Consider the following 14,327-nt stretch of genomic DNA (forward strand, 5'->3'; position numbering starts at 1 on the left):
AGGGAGAGGAAAGGGAGCTCGGCTCATTGCTGATACCTACGTTCATATCGGGCACATCTCTGGGAAGGGCAGGATCACAGAGACAAAGATCTCCAGAACCTAGTATCTTAGAACTAGACTACTGACTTGAATGTAACTCTTGCATTTTACAAGTGAGGAAACAGATCCAGATGGATTTGCCCAAACTCACTGGTGGCAACTAAGCCAGAAAGAAGACCCAGGTCTCTTGGCTTCCATCCAACACTTTCCCACCACGCCATCCTGCTTGTCCACAGCAGAAAAAAACGTGAAATGGTATCTCATTCAATTCCTTGAATTTACCAGCAAGCTAATGAAAATAATCTGGCAAAGACATTTTTAGCAGTGTGTTCCACATTTTCTGCACCTTATGGAAGGTGCTTTTTTGGGGGAAAAAAATTATTAATACAGAACTGTGAAAAAAACCTCTAGGACTCAACTGTTACTTTTTCTAAATAACAAAATATTGTATTTGGCAAGTGAACAATTCAGTTCATACTTTGGTGGTGGAAACACAGTTAGGGTACAGGATAGGCCAAGTTCATACACATACAAGTAAACAAGTGGTTAGCTATTTTTAAATGCACCTACTCTGTCCAATGATTAGATGATCCAAATTCTGAGGACAGAAGTAGGTTATTTCCATTTGGCCACCCACTGAATACTTCCATAATACTGCATTTTTGAACAAAATTATATGAAGCTTGTTCTCATCTAGGATGATATATTAGAATTCCATGGGAGCTGAAGGACATGACACACAGACTTCTACAATGTCTTGGGTCAGAGGGGTCTTGAGAGGGTCTATCATTTCTACTGAGTAGGCATCTTCCAGTACCACAGCAATTCTGACATAGAGCAGAGTACAACAAAACATATCAGACTCATTCCCACTATGTGCTCTACCAAAATCTAAAACTTTTGCCATACTTGCCTTCAGATTTTTAATAAAATAAAACACTACAGATATAATTGGAGGCTGTTGGTCACCTCTTCATGACACCATCCTCCCTACCCCTCCCGCTGAGGTGACTGCTATCCTGAATTTGGTATTTACCATCCCCATACAGGTTATTAGATTATAACTGTGTAAGTCTGAATCCATATATAGTGCTGTTTTGCAGGTTTTCAAACTTTAAATAAATAACATCTTTTTAACGTTTGTTTATTCCACTCAATGTTTGGGATTTACCCACACTGATCTATATAACCCAATTAATTTTAACCCATTACTGTATGCTACTGTACGAATATAACACAATTTATTTTCCCCATCTCCTGTTGATGCCCATTTGTGTTTTTTTCTCATTTTACACCATTCTTAACAATGTTGTGATAAACATTTTTGTACATGATTCCTTATGCACATGTACAAGAGTGTCTCTAAACACTGAGGGCACGCCTGGATGGTTCAGTCGGTTAAGGGTCCAACTCTTGATCTCAGCTCAGGTCTTTTTTTTTCTTTGAAGATTTTATTTATTTATTTGACAGAGAGAGACACAGTGAGAGAGGGAACACAAGCAGGGGGAGTGGAAGAGGGAGAAGCAGGCCTCCCGCTGAGCAGGGAGCCCTATGCGGGGCTGGATCCCAGGACCCTGGGATCATGACCTGAGCTGAAGACAGACGCTTAACAACTAAACCACCCAGGCACCCCTCAGCTCAGGTCTTTATCTCAGGGTCACGAGTTCAAGCCCTGCATTGGGCTCCATGCTGGGTGTGGAGCCTACTTAAAAAAAAAAATTGCTGAGAAATGAGATTTCATGATTGAAGGATATGTGTACATTCAGTTCTTTATTTCACTAAATTGCTCTTCAAAAGTGGTTGTATCAACTTACAGTGTATAGACAGCTTCCATTGCCCTCCAGCCTTACCAATGTTTGATTTGTCAGACTTAAACATTTTACTGTTATGAAGAATGTAAAATGATACTTCATTGATATTTCATGGCCATTTCCAATGTTACCTAGTAAGATGATCATGTTCACCTATTTATTGACCAGTCAGGTTCCCTCATCTGTAAATGACCAACTTGTATCCTTTGCCCATTTTTCTATTGAATTCTTTCTCTAAATGATTTGTCAGTTATATGTATCACATTCTATCCTGTCTTTTCACTTTGCTTATTCGATCTTTTCGAACAGAAGTTCTAAATTTTGATGTAGTTAACTAAATACTTTCAATTATGTTTTGTGGCCACAGCTAATTTTAGGCCATTGTTCTACCACAGAAATTTTAGAATCAGCTTGTCAAGTTCCAGGAGAAGTCCTGTTGGGATTTTGAACATCACTGAATGGAATTTATAAATTAGTTTGGTATTTGAATTGCTCTAGTGGCTCTTTGGACAATAAAGACCTGGTGGCTGAAAGATGGACTAAATTTTTTTGTTTTTATTAACCTCTCAAAGCAACAATTACATACCTTATAAACTGCCATGTCTCTCCCATTTACAGATTTATAAACTCAGTCACTCAACAGACATTATAAAGACCCCCCAAAAGCTTGGAACTCTCCTGACTCTTAATTCTATTCCAGATATCTATCCTAAGAAAATAACCCTAAATATGGGGGAAAAAAAAAAACAAAACCTAGCTGGATATAGAAAATGCTCATAGCAGCATTCCTCACAGTAGGAAAAAATGGAAATAACCTAAATATAAAAAACAGAGAAGTGTTTAAGTAAACTAGAGTAAACAAACCCAATGATGAACTATGCCAATAAAATTCCTGGCTCTAAAATCCATATATAACAACAATGAATTAGTGTTCACTTCTGGCAAAGCATTAAGTGATAAAATTAAGATATCAATTTTGTGTACCATGTGAATACAGCTGCAGAAAAAAACCTTCAAATATGTGCACGGGAAAATAAAATTTACTAAAATCTTTACAACAGTTTGGTTAGAAGTAGGGATTACAGATGATTTCTCCTACCCTGCTTAAAAAGATATACTGTCTAAAGTTACTAGGAGGTGATTTTGTTACTCTTACATCAAAGAAAAAAATATGAGAAAGAGCCCAGTGTTACGGGGAGCTAGTTTCCATTTATAGCAAAATGCATTTAAGAAATATTTCTAACAAGTAATAAAAGTGAGCAGTACCCCAGTATTTCTTCAGTGCTTCATTTAAGGCTCAAAGAAACACTTAAGGCAGAAAGCAAAGCATTCAAATTCCGACAGTCGGGATTTGGATTCTGGCTCTATCGCTGATTATTGTAGTAACTTTTGGGAAACAGTATCCACCTATTTTCTCAGTGGAAAAAAATGAAAATATTTAGAGATAGGGATTAGAAACAAATGGGCATTCATTAAAATACCTCTAAAATTTCATCCAAGTCATGCAAAACGGAAAGACTGCCTATTTCATTTTCTCTCAAGTATAAAGGAGAGTAAACAGCAGGGAGTTTGCCATTGGAAAGTGAAAAACAAATGCCCATATTACTTCTGTTGCACTTTACCTTAAAGACATGGAAGGCTTCAAACTGAATGTTGGGACTTTTATCCCGAAGGAGGTTCATCATCAGTTTGAGGTTCTCTGGCTTGCTGATGTACTTTGTCATAATGGCAAAGTTGTGTCGGTCCAGGATCAGTTCACCCAGGAGCTACAAAAACAAAAAACAAAAAAACAAAAACCCAAATCAGAGAGATAATCTATCTGAGAGTCATCTGATTCAAAATATATTGCACTTCTCCCTGAAAAACAAACTATAAATGTGGTTAGGAATGCTGATGTGAAAAAAAATCAAGAGTCCTTAAGTGCATCTTATGTTTAGCACAGGCATGAAAGGAGTAGTTATTATTGTTATTTTAAGCTTTTCACACAGTTTTGCTAAAGTCGGTGATTAATACATTTCTGAATCTTTTTTTTTTTTAAAGCCAGTCGTTGCTGCAGCTTAAAAAAGCTCTCTTTGTAGCTCTCACCCAGAGCTAGCCAGAAACGAATTTATTATTTTCATCACTCACTTTAATCTTGCTTCCCAGTACTGCATTGTTTCTTAGGCGTTATGGTAGAATAAGAATAAAAAATTGACTCTACAGTTATACCTCCCTTCCTTGAATAAATGTACTCCAGTAGCTTACTGGGAAAATAGGTTATGCCAAGTGAGTGTTACCTTCCCCCTAACTTTTTTTTTTAATTTTATTTTATTATGTTACGTTAATCACCACACATTACATCATTAGTTTTGGATGTAGTGTTCCATGATTCATTGTTTGCGTATAACACCCAGTGCTCCATTCAGTATGTGCCCTCTTTAATACCCATCACCAGGCTAACCCATCCCCCCACCCCCCTCCCCTCTAGAACCCTCAGTTTGTTTCTCAGAGTCCATAGTCTCTCATGGTTCGTCTCCCCCTCCGATTCCCCCCCCTTCATTTTTCCCTTCCTGCTATCTTCTTCTTCTTTTTTTTTTTCAAACATAATGTATTATTTGTTTCAGAGGTACAGGTCTGTGATTCATCAGTCTTACACAATTCACAGTGCTCACCATAGCACATACCCTCCCCATCCCCTAACTTTTATTACAAAACCAGCTAGATAGCCCGGGGAGGAGGTGATGAGGAGAATCACTGACCCTGCATCCATATTAAGTTTAATATGTACAGCAAGTTTTTATAAAAGAGTAAAACAAAACATTTTCTGGTGACAAATTAATAGCTCCCCCCAAATGCAGCAGTATTCCATGTTATGAACTACAGGTCTGTGCCTCCCTAAAATCTACATGTGGAAATCCTAACCTCAAATGTGAAGTATTAGGAGGTAGGACCATTGGGAAGGTAGGATTGCAGGAATGGGACAGCTGCTCTTATCAAAGAAACCCCAGAGAGCTCTCTGCTGGCACCTTGATCTTGGACTGCCCAGCCTCCAAAACTATGAGAAACAAATGTTGCTTAGGCCACCCGGTCTGGGGCATTTTTGTTATAGCAGCACAAACAGACCAAGACACTTCAAAACAAAATAAAAATACTCAAAGTGAGAATAGTTGAAGGCCCACTAGCAGCACAGTTGACCGTTCTTTACCTCATAAACTTTTATTGTCATATAGGAGTAGGAATTCCTAAAACTTCAGCAACCAGGCAGCTGAAATGTACCCTTCACATAGTTTTATATATAATCTACTTAGTTTTCGAATTCTCCTATTCACCAGACTTTTTCTGGATGCCTCATTGTACTGATGGTTACAGAAATCCTGGATGGGAGGAGAAAGCACACGGAACTATGGGCTGGCTGTCTATCACAATACGGTCCAGCCACAGAACCCCAGAGGTGTGCATGTAGTGGCGTGTGCTGTGAGTGTGTGAGTGTGTGTTTGTGTGTGTCTGGCTGCCAGTAAACAACCACCTTGCCTTTGATGCATCTTGTGTCTATTTAACAAATAAGAACTACATACCTTAAAGTTAGTTTAGTGCACAAAAATAATGGTTGTTAAGCATAAGACATGATGACCACTGTTGGATGTTCTGGTTAGTCTCAAACATGGGACAATAGTCATGTAAACTGTTCATCTTCATTTTCCTTAATCTCTCCAGCATCTAAAGCTAACTGAACACTCTTCTGGAAACTTCTTCTTTGCTTTTGGTTTCAAGGCGACTGCATTCTTCTGGTTTCTTATCTCTTGCAGCTTGTTCCTTTGCTCCTGTGTTACTGCTCCCCTTCCTTTTGCTCTACTTTTGCTCTACACATGTAGGAATTTTCCAAGTGGTATATGTGAATCTCTGATCTTTTTTCTCTCTCCAGTCTCATCTATGCCCATGGCTTCAACTGTAACATCTAGGAAGATGTCTCCCAAACCTACATTTGGAGTCTCAGTTTCTTTCCCGAGCTCTATACCAACGTTTCTAACTGCCCACCTGGTGGCCCCAGTGGACCACTTTGCTGGCCAATCACACTGGTGTCTCTGAAACCAGTTCCTTTTCCTCTTTGTTAATGACACCACGCCAGCCAGGCTCCTCAGAAGAGTTGAAATCTTCCTTGGCTCCTTCTTTCCCTTGCCACTCCCATCAAATCTACATCCAAGGTCTGCCAATTTTCTGTTTGGAAATGTCTCCAACATTCTTCGTTCCACTTTTACTGCCTCTATCCTCTTTCCAGCCCTCACGATGTCTTGCCTGGGCTCTGGTGGCAGCGGGCAGAATGGTCCCTTCTTCAGGCTAGACCCAATTCAATCCAGCCTGCTCCTTGTGCCAAATGCACCTTCCTGAAGATCAGCCCTATTCATGCTACTAATTCCACTGAGAGACTGCATGAATAAACAAACGAATCCCTGGATGCCCATGGATGAAGGGGAGAAAATTAAACTCCTGAGGATGGCATTCAAAGGCTTCTGTGCTCTGGAGTCGCTTCTGCTTCCTTTCCTTGGAGCCCCACTTACTCCTCATTGTTCTGCCTCTGCGGCTTCACTCTCCTTGCTCCCAATGTTTCCCCCAGCTTTATTTAGACATAATTGACAGAATGGCCTATATTTGAAGTGCACATCATGATGATTTGAAATATATTTACATTATGAAACATTCACCGCGATCAAGTTAATTAACACATCCATCACCTCACAGTTACCCTTTGGTTTGGTGTGTGATGAGAGTGCTTAAGATCTACTCTCAGCAAATTTCAAGTACTCAGCACAGTACTGTTAACTATAGTCACCAGGCTATATACATCGGATCCTCAGGACTTAGTCTGCTCATAACTGAAAGTGTGTACCCCCTGACCAACACCTTCCATCCCCCTGCCTCCCAGGCCCTGGGGAAGCACCATTCTACCTGCTGCTCTGTGCTCTGTTTCTCCCCAGCTGTACTCACTTTGCCTCGCAGTACAGATTTACTTGCCTTTTTAGAACATAAACTCCATGTGGGCATGTATCAAATCTTGCTTGCGTTTGTCCCCTTTACAACTTAACTGTGTGATGTGTGTGGATGCTGCTGGGGAAATAAAGTCCACAAAATGCGGAAAAGAAAGCAAGCAGTTCGATTATTGAATAAGTGTATCCACAGCACAATATTATAGGTAATCTGTGAAAAAGATATTAGGAAGACAGATAAAATTCCACGGGGTTTATACAGCCATGCAGCTACGATCCATTGCATACGTGTCTTCTCAAGATGAAAGGCAATGCATTCCCTGTAAGAGGACCTGACGGCGCCTTTCCCTATGCACCCTTCACAGTTCACTCTGAACCCACCTGGCCACTAAGGAAACTACTTGTTTTAGCTAACTGCCTTTATTCAGCTAATAAAGAGGATAATAAAACTCATGGCTCTGACAAGCAAATGGTTACAGCTCGGAGAGAAGCACTGAGGTTAACTTCCCCGATGACGGGGAGACAGTGTGCTATCTTCCTACATGTTTACATGTCAGCGGGAGGACTCCCGGACTCTCAAAAAAACCCAACCACTTTTGGTTGTAAAGCTGACAAGATATATATATATGTCTATGTATATAAGACATACCCACTTAAGATATACATGGGCATATATAGATACAGATATGCCTCATTACAGATATAGATCTGTATCTATATCTACAGATTCTATATTGATATAAAGATATATTTATATAAAACATAAAAATCATTATATAATACATATCATGTATATACAAATACATATAGTACACACATACACATATTAAAAGGTCTTTCAACAAATTTCATTAAAAAAATTTACCCTTAAAATTTGCACGCACACACACACACTCAAGAATTTGCTGAAGTGACATTTATAAGTTAAATTCAGATTAAGTCACTTTAATTTTTATTACGGGGGGATGCCTACATATAAATTTTATCCATTCGATCCTCTGCTAATATAATTTCACTACTTTTCTGAAACAATCGTGTTAAATCATTTGACCAACAGCACTGACTCTTTTAGCCATTAAATGTTAATCTATTTTAATTAATACTGACAATGACAAAATGCTGCACTTCATCATAATACAAAGCATTTAACATGATAAAATGGAAAAAAATTGTTTTTAGTTCTCTGTATTAGATTTTATAGGCTTCAATATAGAGTAAAGCCAAGCACAGCAAGTAGAAATGATGAGTTTTTTTTAAAACTTAGGGTTTTAATGAAATTGACCAGAGCCAAAAACAACCCCCAAAATTCTGCCAAGCTTCTTTTGAATTATAATCTTTCTTGCTAGTAATTAAATGGCTCTGAAGAAGATAAGAAATAAATTCCAAAGCTCCGTCATGTGAGGGGAAGGAATTTCTCTGTTAATTATTTTTTATTGACACCAGGAATCTAAGCACCTCAAGGAGTTCAGAAAAATTTAGAATATGATTACCAAAAGATGGCAGCCAGTACTTCGGAGTCAGAAAATTGCCTAGCTTTAAGACAGTTTATCACTTACAGAATACTGTAAGTATGTAAGTTTGCTCCCCACCAAATTTCTCTTACATATTGTACTGTAAGTATTTTCTGAAATGATGAAACATATATGTACAAAATAGTACAGAATTCGGAGATATAAACATGGCTGTGTCAAAACAGAACATATTGCTACCACAGACCTAATTCTCAAAAGGAAAAACCAACAGTGCACCAGCAGAGCTCTCCAAAACAACATTTTTCTATTAAAGATAAGGATACACAGCTCTCTCCTTGAATACGGTGAAATTAGACTATTTTAGTGATGTCTCTGCCTATAATCTAGCATTCAAAAAAGGCAAATCTTTAGTACTCATTTTAACAATTTCTGCATTCTTGGATATGCTTTATCTGTCTTTTACTGGTTTTCTTCAGTGTCCAACCAGTGCTCAGTTTTACCATAGTGCAAATAAAATATTTGTGAGACACGCCACTATAAAAGATTTTAGGCAAGAGTAGCAGCCAACATAGTATGTCTGGGTGGATTAATAAAGAACAGGAAAGAGGCCTTCTGAGTGGGCTTGGGCATCTGTAAATAAGGAGGAAGCACAATCAAGTAGGCAAGGGAGAGTTTCAATACCACATCCCGACTCGGTTGCTCCTTGCCTGTGCTGCTGGGAACAGTGCAGAGGTGTCTGGCCCCAGAGCCATGTGAAAAGGGGGCTTGATAGTGGAGAGCCAGGTGGCAGCAGACAGCAGTGAAGAATGAACCTTCTCACTCCCCTATGCTCCCCACCAAATTTCTATTACATACTGTACCAATCACACATGCGCTGAATTAACAGGCTTCTATATCCAATGTAAATGCATCCTGCTAGGGAGCAGGACAAGGTGGGGTTGACGACATCTTGAGAACAGAATGAGGGCAATGGGCACATGAGTAGGAAGGGATGACAGGGTAACAAGAAGGAAAAAGCAGGAAGGAGGCCCAGAAGGGAGCCGTTTAGGGGAACAACTGTTAGCTTTATAACTTTACCTAAAGCCCTAGAGACAGTCGATTGCAGAAAAATTTCTATCACCAATTCCTGTCACTGCTGAAAACGGTACAAGGGTAAATTCTAAAGTCTGTGACTCTCAGCTTTCTTGATCCCAATTTAGTTCAATCACCTTAGTTTATACCAATGTTGCTACTTTGGTTCAGGATCTTATGAATTCCCACTAAAAAGAGGAAGGATTTAGAAAATGTATGAGAGATTTCTTATACACTGGTGTCTCGGAGCATTGTCAGCTCTGTTTACTGTTCAATTTCTCCTTCCCACCGAGGGCGATGATCTCTTATAATACAGACCAGCTCCCCTGTTTTGGGCTGTGCTTGTGGAACCCTTTACAAATAAGGAATTCTATTCTTTAGGTACACAGCTGTGGCAACAGGATGCGGCCTTATTTTCAAATGCTTTAACAAGCTTTCTGGATGTGGGCGAGCACGGCAGCATGTCACCTGCCTTTGTCTGAAGCTTGATCTCATCAATCCAGGCTCCAGCAGTAAGAACAGTGAACCCAAGGTATATTTTCTATATGGATCACCTCATGTGGGTTTCCACACAAGGGGAAACTCAATAAAGAGTGCTGAATGACTGACTGAAAATAGCACACTGACCCCCGCAACAATGGGTAATGCTGGAGCAGCAAGGGCACAAATTCAGGGGCAGGCGGGTCCTGGCTAAGGCAAAATCACAGGTAAAGTGAACTGACAAAAATGTCATACAAAATACACTTAGTTTATCATTTCACTTAAAAGTGTATTCAATATTTAGAAACAAACACATTGTTCTATGAATGTCACTATCCCAACATGTAAAAATAATACAAGTGATGTTTAGTAAGCCCAAACATCATATAAAGTGCCTGACAAAGCCAGCCGATTATTATCTGCCAGTAACTTTCTTTGGAATATCTGAATGGGATCTGAAGGGTAGAGATGCAGCTCTAACTGACGTCCCACTCCCATAGGACCAGTCCTACCTCCTCTTGACCAAATGGCTGCTTCCAGGCACTTTTTTAGAAAATTAATTTATTTATTTGAGGCTGGGGCAGGGGAAGGGGGCAGAAGGAGAGGGAGAGTCCCAAGCAGACTCTGTGCTGAGTGCGGAGCCCTATGTGGGGCTTGATCTCAGGACCCCCAGATCACGACCTGAGCCGAAACCAAGAGTGGGACGCTCAACCGACTATGCCACCCAGGCGCCTCCAGGCACATTTTCACTGAAGGAGGGGAGGCTACTCACTGACTATGTGGCCCTACTCTGCTGGGCTGCCTGGGCTGGGGGAGAGCGAACTTCCACAGGCATTTCATAGGTGATATAATCTCCAAGAGCAAATGCCACTTGGTTACACACAGACACCCCTACCACCCCTGTCATCACTTCCTGTCCCTGTGCCCTCCTTAACTGTTCTAAAATCACCTGAAAATTATATATTTATCTTTTTCTTTATCTATTGTCTGTTCTCCTCCAACAGAATGTAAGGTCCATTCAGGTGCCACTTCATTTTGTTCTTGGCTGTCACCGTAATGTTAGGAATAGGAGCACATAAATATTTGTTGACCAAATGGAATGCCCTATTACCCTCCTCACCACCCCCAATAATTGGTCCAATTAAACTATTTGCAGATAATTGAGCACTGACTTTATTTTCTTTTCCAGCTGGTGATATCATCTTTTAACCTCTTTCCAGAGTCTGTTTCAGTGTAATACTAGCATTTTTAGAGAAGCACAGTTTTGGGTCCATGATCAAGTATCCAAATTTATTAAAGATTATTAAAGATTATTCTTTTAACTCTTAAAGAGTGACTATTTTCATATTTCAGAATCTTCGCTGGAAATACAATTTGAACATGTCATGTTAAATGGTGGAGGAATTAAAAATGACCTGCAGTAGAACACTAACATGAATGCTCAGAATATGGAACCCAGAAATGCAAAAAAAGAAAAAATTCTTTAGAAAAATATGTTACAAATCTGGGGGTAAGTGCTCAGATGGGGGTGAGCCCCGTCACATAACCTTTTCCTCTCCCCTTCTCTGCAAAATAGCCCACAAAGTCTAGTTTACAGAGAGATGTATAAGAGAAATAGGGTCATGTTTTCCTGTTTCAGATACACTGGAAGAGAACTACAGGAGGACCTTGCTGATTCTTTTTTTTTTTTTTTTTTTTAAAGATTTTATTTATTTGACGGAGAAAGCACAAGCAGAGGGAGAGAGAGGGAGAAGCAGGCTCCCTGTCGAGCAAGGAGCCTGATGTGGGACTCGATCCCAGGACCCTGGGATCACGACCCGGGCCGAAGGCAGCCGCTTAACCGACTGAGCCACCCAGGCGTCCCGGACCTTGCTGATTCTTATAAACAGTGATTCAGATCTTAATTTCAAGCTAAGAGTGATTTCTTTTCATCTCCACAAAATACACCCTAGGGGAGAACCGTGGTTGTATTTAAATTAACTTAAGCTTGATTTTCTTTCGGAGCTGAAATATACTAAATTCTACTTTATCATGTACGTATTATTTATATTGTTACTTCCAGAAAGTCTTTGAGGCAGGACACTTACATTGTTTTGCTACAAAATACAGTCATAACATGAAACATATTTCCCAAGTTACAAAAAAAGGGACACCTTAATTTTTCTCTATGTACTTGTTCACTCAGAGCCATCATTTACTAGTATGATATCAACTGGGACTCTTAAAGAAATTTGATATTACCTTTACTTTATTTTTTTTAGGATTCCATTTATTTATTCATGAGAGACAGAGAGAGAGGTAGAGGCAGAGGGAGAAGCAGGCTCCCTGCTGAGCAGGGAGCCCAACGCGGGGCTCGATCCCAGGACCCCGGGATCATGACCTGAGCTGAAGGCAGACGCTTAACCATCTGAGCCACCCAGGCGCCCTGTAATTTGATATTACCTTTAAAGATTGTCTCTTAGTCACATAATTCTCAGACTGAAGCAATTTCTCATAGTCTTCAAAAATCTAATGAAAAGAAAATAAATATTAGAGTGTAAAACCAGCAGTGGTTTCTCTGCATTAGGTATGCTTGCTCTCTTGCTTCAAAAGTAAATCCCCAACCCACCAGGCCAGTGCAGCCCAGCTGCTGTGCTTTGCATCTCTCTCTGTGCGTAATAACTCTATGCTGATCACACTGTCCACAGGGAGCTTTCCCCCATTTCATCATCCTCATTTACACATAAAGACACTGGGGGGTAGGAAGGTCAAGTGATACAACAGATGTACTTGTCCATTTTATTTTAGTTCTGCAAATTAAAAATTGAGTAGAAAAATGGAGTATTTGAGTCTTCTCAATACACTCTTTTGAACATCTATTAACTCATCTATTAACTGAGTAGCAAAATAACACCTTTCATGCCATTTTAGAGAAGTTGGTAGCTGGTAGCTATTAGTGCATGAATAATTTAGGAAAAGATTCAACACACTTAGGGCTTCACATGATACCCCATGAAGAATCAAACTGTCAAGTTCATAGTGTGGATAGGTAGAGGAATGGGGCAACTTTTGCCACAAAATGGCCATGCTAATCCCAGCTGGTCTCTCTGGAGGACTTCCACACTCCCCAAAAGCTGGGGGATGCTGGTGTTTGGGGCTCCTGTTTCCCACTGTGGCTGTCAACCATTGCCTGGGACCTTCAGTTTCACAGAGTGCCAGACGCTGGGGAAGCTAAGTGTCCACCTCCTACCACGCAAGGACACGCCTCAGAGACGACGGAGGTGGGAGGAGCGAGCCCAACGGAGAACTGAAGGCAGGAGAGTCCAGGGGCTAAGGGGGGAGGAAAACAGTCCTGGGTCCTCAGAGGGCCAAGTGTGAGGTGTGTGTGCACGGATGTGATAAGGGCAAGCAGTGCACACAGAGGATAACTTCCGACAAGGAATTAAGAAAGTGAAAAGTAAAAACAAAACCAGGTAGCGCACATTAAAGTCATAATAATTATATGAAGGACTTACTGTTTATTCTGACAGGATCTTGTGGGACATGAAATTTATCAAATTTTGTGGTAAGTTTTGTAAAATTTTAATTCCAGTATAGTTAACATACCGTGTTATATTAGTTTCAGGTGTATAATATAATGATTCAACACTTCCATACATCACCTGGTGCTCATAATGACAAGTGCACCCTCAATCCCCATCACCTATGCCCCCATCCCCCCTCACCTACCTCCCCTCTGGTAACCATCAGTGTGTTCTCTATAGTTAAGAGTTTGTTTCTTGGTTTCTCTCTCTCTCTTCTTTTTCCTTTGCTCGTTTGTTTCTTAAATTCCACATGAGTGAAATCATATGTAACCAGAAACTTCAAATACATGTATAAGGTATGCCTGACTCCCCAGGACACCAGTTTCACATGCTCCCATTTCATAGTTTACTGCTAAAGAAATATGAAACTCAGAAAGTATGAAATGTCTGAGGGAGCATGAGGTCTCGGAGCTGGTGTTCAGGTCAGTGCAGCAGGCTCAGTGTCTGTGAAGCTACCAAATTACACAAGACGTGACTATAGGTACAAAGACAAAATCAGGTAAATAAGGGATCAAAGAGAAGAGTTTACCATCTTACAAATTATTGTGTACTCTTTCCTGAATGCAAAGCATTCCTGCACAACACATTTACATCACTCATTCTACAGAAAAAATTAGTAGCTGATGCCGTGGGTTTTGTCATAAACTATCTTAGCTCTCTTATTTTCACTTATTATAAATGGACATCTAATGAGTCTTTAACATTCCATCTAGCATCTACAGTTTCTGATCAGGTTCCTGCCTCTCAGGGAGCTCAAGAACCAGCCAGGAAGGTACAGACGCACCATAATACAATGTGGAAAATGGCGGCAGCCAGAGTGGGGAGGGAGCATGCATGCATGTATGTGGATGGGTGGGATTAGGGAAAGCTTCCTAGAAGAGTCACGGTTCAGTGGAATCTCAAAAGGATGGGTTAGATTCACCATTTGAG

The 14,327-nt window shown here is 40.2% G+C and overlaps 1 protein-coding gene across 14 annotated transcripts in view; it reads right to left on the reverse strand.

Moving 5' to 3' along the window:
- The window catches only part of CAB39L (calcium binding protein 39 like), a 110,733-nt gene that overhangs the window by 8,741 nt on the left and 87,665 nt on the right, over nucleotides 1-14,327 (reverse strand). For all 14 annotated transcript variants that reach the window (XM_036104576.2, XM_036104586.2, XM_036104581.2 and 11 more), the window contains 2 exons: nucleotides 12,277-12,342; nucleotides 3,473-3,616 (listed from right to left, as the gene is read on the reverse strand). In XM_036104576.2, the coding sequence (XP_035960469.1) occupies nucleotides 3,473-3,616; nucleotides 12,277-12,342 (210 nt within the window). The remainder of the gene's footprint in view (nucleotides 1-3,472; nucleotides 3,617-12,276; nucleotides 12,343-14,327) is intronic.

This window comes from Halichoerus grypus, chromosome 4 (assembly GCF_964656455.1).
Source record: "Halichoerus grypus chromosome 4, mHalGry1.hap1.1, whole genome shotgun sequence".
In the NCBI taxonomy this organism is placed as follows: Eukaryota; Metazoa; Chordata; class Mammalia; order Carnivora; family Phocidae; genus Halichoerus; species Halichoerus grypus.